Here is a 15,486-nt window from a genome sequence, read left to right on the forward strand (position 1 = left end):
GGCTGGGTGCCCGCCGCGCTAATCCCTGCCCGCCGACATGGATGCCCGCCGCCGCCGCTCGTCCGCCGCCGCCGCCGCCTCACAGAGGGCGCCGCCGCCCGAGCGCGCCTCGCCGCCCCGCGCCGCCAGACATGGCTGCGCTGAGACACCGCCCGGGACGCGGAGCGAGGGCGCGGCGCCGCTCCGGCCCCCCCGCGCCCCGGATGCGCCTGCGCCGAGGGCGGCGCCGTCAGCGGCCGAGCGGGCCCGGCGGGCGGCGGGGGCGACGCGGGGACCGAGCGGAGACCCAGCGGGGACCGAGCGGGGACCCAGTGGGGGCCGGCCACCGAGCGATGGCAGCGAGCGGGCGGGCGGGAGCGCGCTTCACCACCGCGCGTTGTGGCGTGTCGCGGGGCTTTTCTATATTTACCTTTTCTTTTCTTTTTTTTTTTTTTTTCTTTTTTCCTTCTCAAGCGAGGCTGCGTCTTCTCCCCTTTCCCCAAGCTGAGGGGGTTTTTGTTTTACTGCCCCTTCAGGGAACATGTCCGTCCCTTGCCTTTCCCCCGGCGCGGCGCCGCCGGCTCTCGGCAGCTCCTGGCGCTGGAAGAGTCGCAGCCCCTTGTCGGCCGTGCGTGCAAGCTCCCCCCGCTCCCACTGGGGACCGGCGGCACGCCAGCTCCCCGCCATCCGAGAACGATATGCCAGCTGTAATTTTTAATGACGATTAGTTAACCCTTTCAGCCCACCGCCTGAGTCATGCACTGCATGACTCCCCTTCAAGCCCTAATTTCCCCATACAGAACTTTTCAGCCTGAGTTCTCAAAGCGTTTGACATGGCAAAGCCGCCACTTTCCGACCTCACGGACGTGGAAGCGACTTCTCCGTGCCGCATGAGGCAGCAGCGCCGGGGAACCCCCTGGCCACGTCCAGAGTTTTGGTCAGCAAAACGTGCTTCCCCCAGCTTTGTCACCCGACAGAGTACCGTGCTGGCTAAATAAATGTACAGTACACGATCATGAGAACAGCTTTGTGCTGTAGAGTGGAATTCTGTTCTAAAAGCTCCCGGGTAACTGTCTGGTTTGACGATTTAAAATAACTCGATTGTTTCCCTATTACTTTCAGCAGAAGTTTAACTTTCTAAGCGTATTTATTTTATTAGGATTTATTTTTAAATACATTTCTTCATCTTCTTTTGCTCTTTTACTACATTGTTGCTCATATTGACTGTTCTCCCACAAAATATTTACTCTTAACTAGTGAGTTTGTACTGGAGACATTTTACTGTGACACTTTATTTTCATTTTAATTAGAGGGAGTTTTTTCTCTTAAATCTTTCTTGCATAAACTTAATATTTTATTAGTCCTTTGATTGTTTTAGAAAAAAATAATTCTTTTGTAAAAATGCATGCATTTAAGCATTTCAGTTAATCACCTTTATATTAACATATTTTCACAGTGTAAAACACTGAGAGACAATATTTTTATCAAGCTCTTACAATGACAGTGTTTGTGATGTCAGGCTCAGATGCAGCTTTCAGTCCCATATGTTTAATGAAAACAACACAGAATGGAAGAGAAATTTGCAGAGAAATTCATGTAGCCTGAAACTTACACCCAAGGAAACTTACCCTTCCATGAAACATACAATTTTACAAATTAAAGAAAAGGACTTCAATCCCTAACCAGGACAAAAATATATATTAACTAAAGCAAATCTTACTCTCAGAAGATCATAAGCAGTTTTTTCTCCTTCTATTTGCTTCCTAAACAGGTGGAGCACCTTGGAACTTGGGGAGCCATAGTTTCTCTGGAAGGTTCAGGAGAGGTAAGTAGCCAGAGAAATGGACTGGACAATTCCCAACTAGCTTGTCTTAGAACTGCAACATGAATTATTCTTTCTAATCAGATGTTAACTCTGCATGGCTGCTCTGTGTTGCTATCCCATGGGAAAGGTGCTTAGAGAAAAAGTCTATAATGATGCCTAATCTCATTCTGAAGATTGGATTGATTATCAGCAGACATAGGCATCTGATATATTTTACTTCTGATGTTACAAAAGCTCATTTGAAAGTGGGAGTATTTTTATGGTACAAATTAAGAATGTATTCCTTTTCTATTTACTGCCTATATAACATATATTTAAACATGAATGTACAAAACCCCTAATTATAGTTATGGTCTTTAATTTCTTCTACTCTATAAATACATATTTTTCTTAGATTATTACTTAAAATTCTGAATCTCCTGAGATCAAATGTGCAGTATTAACTTCATTGAAAAATTTGTTAATCCTGTTGTCTTACTTGCAACTCAGAAATTAGAAGAGAGTATTTGGTAGGGGAAAGTAAATAGGCTGTTTTCAGTCACCTGTTCCAAAACTAAAACTGAAGAGAGAAAAAAAAAAAAAACAGCAATCAGGAAGAAAATTTAATATGTAACAACATTGTCTCTAACTGGAAGCTGGAGCTCATATTTTGTGTAATGAGCAGAAGAACCCACATCAGTGCTCAGAAAAACTACATACATGCAGTGTGAGGAGGTCAACAGCTGCACATCACATGCCCCACACTAACAGCCAGCATTTTCTTCAGAGTTTTCAGGCATTTTCTACTATCTCTAAAATGGGGCAATGCCTGAGAGAAAATTACAAGAGGAAAACGATTCATTGTCGTAGTTTATTAACCTTATGCTGATGCACAGGGGGTGCAAGTGGAATTTTACATACTTGGCATCTATTCTTGACAGGAATGGGAAGCAGTGTAACAACCTCTTCCTCTGTCCTTGCTCTGTCCAGCCTTCCCGCCCGGACACACATCATTCCCTTGGCCTCTGGATGTCTCCACCCATATCACTCACCCACAGCGGGCACTCAACGCTTTGGGAGCCCCAAGGCCCCACACACAGCATCCCTCCATCAGTGTGGCATTCTTGTATGCGCACACAATTTCCCCAGAACTCAGCCGCCAGGCCCTGCCGTTCCTCCTTCTCGGTAGCTGCCGAAACCGAGCCCGGCCGGACCTTTCCGAGCGGTTCCGGGGCCGGGAGCATCCCCCGCTCGCTCCCCGCAGCCCGGGGCGGCGGGACGGGCACGGCGCTGTCCGAGGTGCTGATCGCGGCTGGCGGAACAAACACACCGGGCCGGGCGGGGCTGGGGGAAAGGAAATGTCACAGATCGGACAGGGTGTTCTGCGTTGGAAGGGACCCACAAGGGTCACCGAGTCCAGCTCTTACATGGATGGCTCATACAGGGTTTGAGCCCACGACCTTGGTGGTATCAACACCATGGCCTGACGGCTGAGCCAATGGCAGGGTTAGGTATGCCTTATTGCCACTATCACTGTACTGGGAAACAAATGCCCTTTCAGATAAATAAGACATTTTTTATTCTTCTTCACAACAGTTTGGCTGTTTTGCCTTAGCTGCCTGTGGTGGTGTTTATATTTTTCCTATTATGTTCTCTATATTCCTTCATATACATCACTGCAAATGATGTTTCCTTGGTATACAGTGACACAGGTACACCACCTTCCTAAATGAAATCCCATAAGTAGCATTTTTATGTCTCACAGTGGATACCTATAAGAAAACATACTCCTTAGCATATTGCAAATATATTTACAAGGTATCTTCTCATGTTCTGCTAAATGTAACAAGGCTTAGAGAAGTGATTTCTTAAACAAATGCTCTTGGAACAGCTAATTCCAGAGCACACAAGATGAGGGATTATTCTCTGTTAAGTCCTAAGTAATACAGAGTAGCTGGTTCAAGTAGTAATTATAGAATATGAAAGCGATGAACAACAGTGACAACATTAATTTCAACATTCTTGGGGATTAAAAGGTCCCAGTCTATTTTGGGAACACAATGTCTGAAAACAATATTCTGCAAAACCAAGAAACCTACTTAAGAGAGAGTAATAAGAATTATCTGCTACCATTTAACAGCACTAGAGCAAACATGTAGGATCACAAAGGCCTGTTTACTATTGGATAAAAAAAAGAAGTCGATGAAGGAAGACAGCATCACATACTCAAACACTAGATGAGTTAATTCCCCTTCAGAAAAATGAAAGCTCAATGAGGTATTTTATACCATGTCAGCAACGTACTAGATGTAAATTATTAAAACTTTTTAAAGAACTAAGATATTTTATTAAATTAACAACAGAGATTTTTTTGTAAGAATAAAATTAGAAACAAGAAGGTTTGACATAAGCAGTAGGTGAACTGCATCACCAAAAAGCAAAGGAATGAATTAAGGATAAGAAAATAACACAGAAAAAGTTATTAATTTCTTCATATCTTGTCTCAAGACAGAAGAGTCTGGGAAATACAGGATGGGAGAATGTACAGGGTATGGTCATATAGGGAGGATTCTTTATAACAAGGTGTTGGAAAATGATGAGCTAAAGAGCAACAAGCCATGAGTAAATTATACTGTACTTCCAAAATTCTGACAATTTCAAAAGAGTATAGCTGACATCCCTTGAAGAGAAAAATGCAACTGTTTTTTAAAATCATGTACTATGTCAAAGCATCATCCAATTCTGTAACCATTTTAAAAACAAGTTCTATTATAAACTTGGTAACTGTAACTCTGAATACATGTTTTCTTTTGGTACTGATTGATGAACTCCATATAATGGTTGACATTAAAATATAATAATTATATGTGTATAAATTTAAATATTACAGACATTATTTTTTCTGTTTCTGCAAGTTAAATTACACCTCAATAATTATAGGAATTGTATTATTTGGAAAACATTCGTGTTAGGCAATCTGGAAGAAACAGGCAATCTTTTGAAAATACAATGAAAATGTCACAATAAAGACAGCAACCAAGGCCACAATACATTTATTCACAAAAATTGAAAATTTATTTAGAAATGCCATTAGGCAATGGTTTCCCAACTTACGTCTGGCAAAGGGATGAATAAGATAGAAACATTATTGAAATTAAATAAATCCACAATTAGTATAGAAAGCAATAATTTCTGGACATTTGGAAGTGGTGCAAGTACATCAGTGAACAACATCAGCTGAAACTTCTTTTTAGTCTACAGATAATGAAAAAACCACTGTGCTTCTGACTGCCAACAAAGTGACACCAAGATGCATTCTGATGCCTCTCAGTGGAGCACTCAGTTTCTTTCAGAAATGTCACTGTGTTTACACACCATGGGTCTAATCAGCATACACACAGCTTGGATCCAAACAGCTTTCTTCAGTGTGCATTTTAGGTAAAATTATGTGTATACTGAAATTATTCATCTAGGTGATTAGAAGAACTTGTATCAAGACCAGCATTTGACATAGCACAGGACAACCTCAACAAGGTTTAAAGGTTTACATGCAGCACAAGGTTTAAATGCAGCACATAAAGGGATGGTAGTTAAATCCCAAGGTATTTTCTATCAATAGACTTATTATAGGAATCTGATTCTGAACTCTTAAAATCAATTTCAACTGTTGACTAATGACTAAATATAGAATGCAACTTACTTTAAAGTAAGCTATCTTAGGCTCCATTTTATGATATGATCAAAACCAATGTGAAGCAACACCTTTGCCCACAGTGATAATTTTTATACCTGTTTTAAATCCTTTTTTTTACAACTAGAATAGTGTAGAAAGATCAACTCCAAAACATGTTGTTAATATTGTTTGGAGAATTAATCAAAATTTCAGCTGATGATAATTATGAGATTAAAATTGTGGGGTCAAGCTGACATCCTTTTACACAGTAGTTGACAAGGTTTTCAAAATACAGTGCATAGTACTGACTTTGCAAAAGGTCTCAAAAATCTTAGCTGTCAAAAGGAATCATGAAACATCTTAACCATAAGTCTGCATAGCATCCACATAGCATCAACATACAATACTGCAGGTTTGTCAAACACGACATAATTTACTAGCAATGATACAAACTTTCAGAAGAACTGAAGGAAATAAAATATTTAAACATTAAATAAAGTAACAGTGTTAACACTCACAATGGCAAGAAACTTAAAAAGTAACATAATACTATTAAGCAGTGGAATGCAGACCTTGAATTAATTAATTTCATTTTATGACTTCATACTACCAGATTTAGCTAAACTCTGGAACAGATCAGTTAAGGACTGGAATAGAGTCACACTGCACTTCTGTCAGTCTGCCAACTGAAGTAAAGTAAACCTACTTTTAGGACACCAAATAGTTCTTTTCAAGTGCTTCCAATTGTAAAAGAAAATAGGGGCCATAAACTGTTACATGATATAATTTTCTAGCATAACCCACTGTGCACAAGCCTATATAAAGGCTTTATAAACCAGCCACTCTTCATAAAACTCCACTCATCCTCAAAATAGATCTTTTCCCCACATTTTTGCTCTAAAAATGTTAAATAAATAATGAATCAGACTAAGACTCCTAAAAGGAAGAAAGTAGATTTGTAGGGCACCTAATTTTTTTTTTTTTTTTTTTTTTTTTTTTTTTTTTTTTTTTTTTTTGGTGGGAGCTAACAGGTATATAACAAATGATGAGGCTGGAATGGCTTTTTAGTTAATACAGTAGGCTGAGTAACAGGAGATCTGTATTCTCTCTCCTCTGCATTTATATATACATATAAGTATGGCCAAAATATTTATATCAAGATTTCCAGAAGATTTCCAGGTATGACTCCTAAGTTGGTATTATTACCAGGTTTCCTACTTTGATATTTGGGATCCACTGCAAGTAAGTGTGTTAGTCTAGCTGCTCTGAACTTGAAAAGGAAGAAAAATAGTAAAGTCCAAGTATTTTTAAGCTCAACATCCAGTTAATCAGTGGATCCTTTGCAATTTTTTACCGCCTATCCTTCAATAGAAATAACAGGCCAGCCTTTTTCATAGGCCACTATTTGGGTTTTTATAGCTGCATTGATTTCTTCTAGTGTTATGAACACCAATCTATATTCAGCACAGCATCCAGAGCATCTGCATCAAACAAGAAATAGTGCCTCATATGAAGCACTACAGATAAAAAGAAAGGTAATAATCTCACTTGAAAAGCATCCCATTCATCCTGTACACTGAAGGAGGTGTAGGTGTGATTAAAAGACTGGGTTCAGACAATATATAAATAACAGAGGACAGACATTAAGTCCTATGAAGGAACGTTGATGTTTAGGACCTGAACATTATTGCCACCTCATTTCTGTTATCAACTGCTGGAGGGTCCTTTTTCAGCTAGACCATGGTAACCATGATTAAGTTATCATGTATGGTAAGAAAGAAACAGCAGAATTCTTATTTATGATTGCAATAATTGCTATTGATGCATGTTGTTCTCTTGGTTGGCCATAGAATCAAAACTGAAGCTGTTACTACAAATTACTTTCCCAGACAGTGAATCCATGCATCAGAACAAAACTCTACTCTTAATGCAATTTCATTTGCATGGCATCTCCTAATTTTCTACAGTCAGCAAGAAATGGGTTCTACAAACAAATATGTGAACTCAGCTTCAGATGTCAAAGTCCTGGCTGAAAATAGCACATATAGAGGGAGCTTCCTCTTTGTGCCCTTCTCCAAATCTGTGTGCCTTCCCTGGGCATGGCCTGATCTGTAGTCCTGTTTAGGGTCTTTCAAATAACACAAAATAAAACCTGCTCTATGCTCTGTTGTTCTCAATTCCCCTGATACCAAAGGTATCTGATTCATCAGAATGAACCTTTTTTGCATGTCAACTTCCAATATGCCAACCCTTATTCAAAGGTGAGCAAGACATTTCCAGGCAATCTGCAGGTAGATGTGTCACAATTTCAATATTTTTTTCAAGCCCTTGTTAATTGTATTGAGTTGCAAAATACATCTTTGTTCTGTAATCTTATATCTCAAGAGAGATGAGTAACTGAAAGAAGCAGTAGCCTGCATCTAAATGAGTTAGCTACTAAAGGACACAGGACATTTCTCCTCAGAGAAGAAATTTCAAGATATCAACTGAATTTTAGGATCCATTTTTAGGTTCTATTTCTGGTTTTATTGTAAGAATGCACATTCATGAGGAGAGATAAGGCTTTGTGTTATCATTACTTATTCAAGAAATAAGTATGATTGATTGGTGCACAGAGGACTCCCATGGGAGACTTACAGTCATGGGAGACAAAGTCAACCCATAGCATCTGTGTTTTTAAAATGAAAGGCATATTAAGTGTTGATGGGTCCTGTCCTACTCTCTTCTGTTCCTAATTTGTAAGAAACTCAGAATTTAAATATTAAGAGACTGGCATTTAAATATTAACAGACTGGCAAAGAAAAGTTATAAAAACATCTGGAAAATGCAAAGCATTTTAGGCATCACAATCATTTATTCTAGAGGAGCGTATAAAGATGAAAAACATTGAAGACATCTATCCATTCAGAGCCAGTATTCAGTATCAGTTTAAAGTGTCCTTCTTGGCAAAAAAGGAAAAAACTATTCAAATAAAAGGTGAAAATGTGAAGCAGATTTAAATCTCTAAGCAACATTTAATGGTGACAAGGTATTGAACAGTTAATTGAAACATGACTAAAATCCAGTACACAGTTATAGTTGTCACAAACCCTATGTTTTTTAAAAAGCAATTATACAAACCCATGTGTTTTCTGAATAAAGATAAATAATAACTCATTCTGTTCAGTAGAGCTCCCTGATATTTTCATCTATAAATAACTATAGTGAGAGTATAGTGAGAGTTTTTATTGCAGCCTATCTCAGGGACAACTAGTTTTCAAATTAAGAATAAATAACAGACAGAAGAGGAACTGACCCTTACTTCTGAAATTTGAATTTTTTGTTCTTAGTTCAAATAAATGAAGCTGAGGTTCAAATTACCTATGTGACAGTGATACCATCACAATACTCAAGCTGCAAATAAAGCAGCGCCACTAAATTTCCTGTCCATTCACAGAGGATGACAACAGTCACTCAAAACATCCCAGCCAAGGTCAGGTCACCTCTAATACAATGAATGTGCACAGTTATACAAGACAAGCACATGACTTTTCTTTAATAAACCCTGGTGATTTGTGTAGCTATGTCACATACCCATCATTGTCCCAATATAGCACTGACTCAGTAAACATGGAGGAATTCATTGCAGTTGGAGAATATTTGACTGTTATGATCAATTAAGCATTTTTATCTAAGTTAATGGAAAGGACTAACCACTAGACTTACAAAACTTTTGGTAAAAAAATGCAGACAAGCCTATATTGCACTAAAGCCAGGCAAATTCCATCTTTCATAATATCACACAGACACTACTTGTAACATTTTGCATGGCAAAACATTTTTCCACCTAGACAATCTCTCCCAGGATGATGCTATTACCAAATTCTGATTTTCTTTTCTGTTAACGTTAAACAGGAAAATTACAATTTGTTCTTCTCCTACAAATCACGTACATCTCAGGTGCAATTCCCCAAATTAATTTTGTTGAACTTCCCACAAAATTAGCCACTGAAAAGCTGTGTTGTGATAGATAACACATCCAGCCACATGGCAAACCTGTGCTGGAACAGACTCCTTGCAGGACCTGTGGCCTCATGGAGAGAGAAGCTGGAACAGGTTCATGTTAGGACTTATGACCCCCATGGGGACCCACACTGGAGCAGCTTGTTCCACAAGAATCTGAATATAATTCCTGGCTGTTTAGCTGCCATGCAGTTACACTGGAGGGGGACTGACATACAGGGATCTACAAAGAACACAAAGACAGCCACAGGGACTCCCTGTGTTATATTCCAGCATTTTAGTAAGTTAGAGAAGTGGAATGTGGCCACCCACAGAGATTAATATTTGGAGAAAATACTGGTTAGAAGTTCAAATTTGGGATTTTCAATGATCAATATAAATGAGAATCCCCATATTAGAAAGCTCAGAATATCCCACCACATAGGAAGGGAAAAGCAGTATTACCAGTGAAAAAGACTTCAGAGATTATATGCAAAGGATGACCTGTGCGCCAATACCTTTTCTGGCTCCATATATCATGTAGAAACTGAAAAAACCCTCCTTATCTGCAACCAAACAGAGAACAAAAACCCTTTGCAGGGGGTGGTTGGAAAGGAGGAAAATTGATTTTCTCGTCATTTGCAACACTGCAAAAATCTCATTGTACAAAAGCTGAAGATGCCTCTTGATCTAATTGCTACCACAGGACAACACTAGTTCAGCTGGATCACTAAGTGCAATGAACACCCTGCCCAGCAGCATAACAAACAAAAATTGCTGCAGAACCATCTTCCCCTTCCTTTTGCTGAGAAGATACACAGCAGTATCTACCCATCTGACTTTGGAAGAGTGTGACCTTTCCACGGCTCACAGCTACCTTTAAGCAGCCACCTGCTTCCTTCAAGCATCCTCTGCTCCCCCGTGGTCCCCCATGGGCTGCAGGGACACAGCTGCCTCACCAGGGTCTTCACGACAGGCTGCAGGATCCCTGCTCTGGTGTCTGCAGCACTGCTTCCCCTTCTTCTTCACTGACCTTGATGCCTTCATAGCTGTTTCCCATATTCCCAGTCCTGACTTGAGCTGCAGTTGTGCAGGCTTTTCTCCCCTTTTTAAATTGTTATCCCAGAGGTGCTACCATCATTTGGCTTGGCCAACTGGGCATAGGGGAATCTTCCAGCAGCTTGTCACAGAAGCCACTCGTATGGGCTCTCACGCAAAGCCTTGCCATGCAGACCCAGTAGACCTGTGCACTGTTCACAGGACGACCAAAGCAAAGCTGTCTGTAACTGCTACTTCAATTCAAGCCACTCAGTCCCATATTTGAATAAGTGATAGTCCTAGGACTGCCACTTCTGCTTCTCTTTATACCTGACATTGATCTTGCTAGCCTAGGTATTAATTTCATGCATCTTGGACAAATTGGTAGTTTAGGTGAGACAAAAGCAATAAAACTAGAACGATCTCTTTAAATGGCAACAATATGATTTTATCAATCTTGTTAGTGTTCATCCCTCAAAGATTTTCACACCACAAATGCCACTACCGGTCCAAGCATACCTAGGCATTTTTAATTTTACTCCAGTTGATGGTTGCAATAAGCATTTTATAGTACATATAACCTAGGAGCAATTGTATTCTAACTTTCAAACCTCTAAATATCTCAGTCTGATAATATCCTTGCAAAAACTAATGAACTAAAGGAACTGATAGTCTGCAAGACTGAAAACTGTTGTTCACAGCTATCTGTACGTTACTCAACCACGGCTCTAAAGGACATTTTACCCAAATATGGATTATTGGACTGTATTATTATTGCTTAGGCATTTATTCTAACTCCTCTAGATAACAGGACAGAAAATGACAACAGTCAAGAATAGTTGGTTATTGGAAGTCTACTGATGCCCCTATCACAGATCAAACTCCGCTTTCAGTCACCAATGTAACAAGCGCACGAGAGGCGCTGGCAGGGAGGGGCTCGGCCAAGAGCTCCGTGCCCGGGGCGGCAGGGCCGGGACCGGCAGGGCCTCGTTGGCCGGCAAGAGCGGGGCCGCAGCTCCATGCCCGGGAGAGCTCCGTTCCCTACCGCCGGGCAGCCGGCCGGGACCGGCAGGGCCCCGTTGGCCGGCAAGAGCGGGGCCGCAGCTCCATGCCCGGGAGAGCTCCGTTCCCTACCGCCGGGCAGCCGGCCGGGACCGGCAGGGCCCCGTTGGCCGCCCAGAGCCGCCTCCCCCGCGGCCCCGGCGCTCCGCCCCAGCCGGCCGAGGCGGGGCCCGGCGGCTCCGCGGAGGCACCAACGCGGCCCCGCTCGGCGCCGGCGCCAGGCCGGAGCTCCCGCGGTTCTCCCGCCGGCGAGATGGGGCTGGAGCCGCTGTTCCAGGCCTGGAGCTACTTCAGGCGGAGGAAGTTCCGGGAGTGCGCAGATGTCTGCTCGCAGCTGCTGGAGAGGCCGCCCGGCGAGCAGGTAGCGGGGCCGGGCCGCGGCGGGAGCGGCGGTGAGGGGCGGTGAGGGGCGGAGCGGCCGCGTCCCGGCTGCCTCGGCGCCCCGGGAGCCGCTGCGCCTGCTGCAGCCGCCGGCGGGGCCGGGTGCAGCCCCGCAGCGAGGCGGGAGCGCTGGGCCGCGCCGAGCTCCCGGGGCAGAGGCCGGGCAGCGCCGCCTCTCCGCTCTCCCTCTCCCGGAGCCGGCGCTGCGGCTCCGCCTCAGACACGCCCCGGGGAGCCCCCCCGGCCCGGCCCGGCCCGGCCCCAGCGCCGGGAGGGGGAGCGGTGCTGCCGGGACTGCCGGACAGCTGCCGTGACTGCCGGGGGCCAGGCTCTTCCAAATGCTGAGAACTTGAACGCACTCAGCATTTTGGGGAGTTAAAGAGAGAAAAATTGAGATTAAAAATCAGGTCTGCTAGGGATGTTCCTGTTGATTTTATACTGATGTTTAGATATCATCGTTGCTGTGTGGACCAAATCACATAAGATTAAGAGATACCAATTTAGCTCAGCTCACCTACGAGCCCTACCTTGGGACAGGAGGCATTTGCTTACCTCTCTCTGCTCTTTTACCAGCTGCAGAGTTTCTGGAAACGTAGGACATGTTTTTCAATACCTACATATTTTCCCACCCTTCTGTAAGAGTAAAGGATTTGGGAAAGTTGTTTCTGGATTAATATTTACATGCATGTAAATATTTTCTTTGCCATATTTTAAAAACAGTAATTGAACACTCTTCATCTTGAACGCTTTACAGTAAACTTCTTAGTCTCAAAGCATCCTATAGACAGATGTTTAAAGAATCTTGAATGCAGTTCTTTTTATCACAAAGGACAAGCCTTTAAAGAAAGCTGCATGGTCACACAATAGTGTGAATATAAAGCACAGTAATTGTTTGAACTGATTTAGGATAGATATTGAAAAGATTCTTTTTTCATGTTTTACACTGTAAGGCGCCACCAAGGAGCCATCGGCAGAGCAATTGACATTTTTAGTAGAGAAAGTATTCCAAGAACATTATTCCTGACCCCTAAATGGGACTCAGTATTGCTAGTATGGGACTAGCATTATTCCATGCTAGTGCTGTATTATTTATATCTATATATATTATTGGGTCTTTATATATGTAACTTTTGCATATGGAAGGACAACACTTGATTTGTGAAAGAAACTCTTGAAATAGCACAAATAACAGTAAATAAAAGTTGTAAATATCATGATGCTTCTGTTGCTCTTAATTTATAAAGTTTTTAATGAGCAAAACATTTTTCAATCTGTGATCCCAACATGGGAATGTCAAGACAAGTGCATTTCTACTCTGTGCTTAAGCTCAAGTATAAAATGGTATTTTATGTCATGTTGGGCACCAGGAAAGCAGACAGACAAATGACAACACTTGCAGAAAGTTTGGATTAAGTGAGCTGCTGTGCAGCATGAGGAATACTCAACAGCTTTAATCACTGTGCCATCTGTTCTTATCCTCTTGTCCCATATTCTGCTAAGCATGTGCTTCCCAACCTCTGCAACCAGGCAAAGAGGGATCTTGGAGGACCAGTAGCCTCTGTCACTGTTCAGGGACTCACTTCTTTGAACAGCATGCATTAGGATATAATTGCAGCTACAGGAGCTGGGGTCCTTTAAAGACATGCCCAGGTGGAGTTAAACAGCGACTCTTACAGGTCAGGGCTTTTTCATGCTCGGACAGCTGGCCTTCTCCCTTCTCAGACATGGAATGTAACAGCAAGTGAGTAAAGGAAGAGACCAACATTGCCCAACTGGAAAGGGTTTTCATGCCTGAAAGAGATGGCCTTTCCTGTGTGAAAGCCTGCACTTTTCCCCCTTCTTTTCTGCTGAGTGGTAGCACCACTCCTGCTCCATTGCATCTGCAGCAGAGTCCTAGAGCTATGGGCTGCTGAAACCAGCTTCTTACAATAGCTTTAGAAGTAGTTGCATTTTTGCCACCACTCTTAAAAATGTAGTAAGGAATTTACCACTCCCTGTACATATGGCTTAGTATTCAGGATATGTTTGGATCACAAGTATAATGACGAGAAGTTCTCCTTTAAGAACATGGCAAATGATGATGAAAAGATCTTAAAAATAAGTTTGCTGATGATCCAGTCAATAGTCATATGTGCATACATTTAGAGGCTGTCTTAATTGGTGCAGAACTCTCTTTGAACCCTGTCACCAGATGCAGTAAGCCCTAGGAGGTTTTTAAAGTACTTTGTTGACCTTTTAGCTAACTAGGCATGAATCAGAAATTTTTTTACGTAGCAGTATCAAATGCTGTGCCATTATAAATCTTGAATTCTTAAAGGGCACAACAACAAAATCAATGAAGTTTTCATGAAGAGTACTTAGAAAATAACATTGTGATAGAAGAATAATTAGCTGCTACTGGGTTACATCTTATGGAAGATTAATTTTTTTCTATAAAATATCCTGTGCATGTCTTCATTTAAGAATTAGAAATATAAATTGTATTTGTGGAATTCACTTCTGTATTATCTCAGGATAAATAAAAACTGTATTTCGTGTGACTGGTATTTGGTCATAGAAACATGTAAAATACCGGTGTTCAGTCTAATTATTTCCTATTGTAAGCAAACAGGCCTTGCCTTCTGTGTTTATAGTAATAGCATGACCTAGAGGAAATACAATCCAGGACTGTCTCTGTTGATCATCCTGATTAGTCACCTAATCTGATTACTCTTTGTGTTCCATATGTAGGATTCAAGGCAATAAACAGAACCCATGTATGAGGCCTGCTCTAGTTTAACAATAGAAAAAAATTGCCTGATACAATTAATAGATATATAGTAGATATTCTTCCTTTAACTTAATTAATGGTCTTCTGTGAGGATTTGCTTTTGTTCATTCATCCTTTCTTCTCCCATGTTTAATTTTCAGCTGCTATAATTTGCATACTTGTTTTTGTAAGGTCATAATAAAGTTATCATGGTTATTTATGTTTATGGGCATTGAACTTGATTTCAAAAAGCATCTTCAACTGAAATCACTTGCTGGAGCAAAAGACTGTAAGTTTGTGCATGAAAATAGTAACACTCAGAGTGAAGTCACTGTTCCTGGATAAAGGTTTGGGGGTTTTTTCTGTGTTTCTGATCTTAATCATTTGAAGAGCATTTTCAGAATATAATGATTTTAATATTTTGCATGTATTAAATTGTACTCACCTAAAACTTATTGTAGAGTGAAGCCTTATTATAATATAAGGTATGTAATATATTCCCTTTTTCAGGCTGTAAGCGTCAAAAAACTTCATTATTCTAAGTATTTTTGGTATTCACATAAACTGACTTTGCATTTTAATATTAAAGTGCCCTCAGTGGATTTAGGGATCTGGATTAAATAGTTCCTTCATTAGTTTTACAATCTTTTGACTTTCAAGGGAGCTTTATATGTGTAAATGAATAATAAATTTGAGTTTTTGTTTTGAGAGACAAGCTTAAAGGACAATGCTATTTGTTAATCCTCTCAAAATCCAGTTCCTGTGGATTACTTGCATGTGTAGCAGCTGCTGGATCCACCCATGTTAAAATATGTTATA

General features: G+C 41.3%; 1 protein-coding gene across 2 annotated transcripts in view; it reads left to right on the plus strand.

Annotated features, from left to right (window-relative positions):
- The first annotated feature begins 11,729 nt into the window (after positions 1–11,729).
- TTC8 (tetratricopeptide repeat domain 8) overlaps positions 11,730–15,486 on the plus strand; it is a 41,277-nt gene continuing 37,520 nt past the window's right edge. For both annotated transcript variants that reach the window (XM_058025995.1, XM_058025996.1), the window contains exon 1: positions 11,730–11,898. In XM_058025995.1, the coding sequence (XP_057881978.1) occupies positions 11,791–11,898 (108 nt within the window). In that variant the 5' untranslated portion in view covers positions 11,730–11,790. The remainder of the gene's footprint in view (positions 11,899–15,486) is intronic.

This window comes from Melospiza georgiana, chromosome 6 (genome assembly GCF_028018845.1).
Source record: "Melospiza georgiana isolate bMelGeo1 chromosome 6, bMelGeo1.pri, whole genome shotgun sequence".
Classification (NCBI taxonomy): domain Eukaryota; kingdom Metazoa; phylum Chordata; class Aves; order Passeriformes; family Passerellidae; genus Melospiza; species Melospiza georgiana.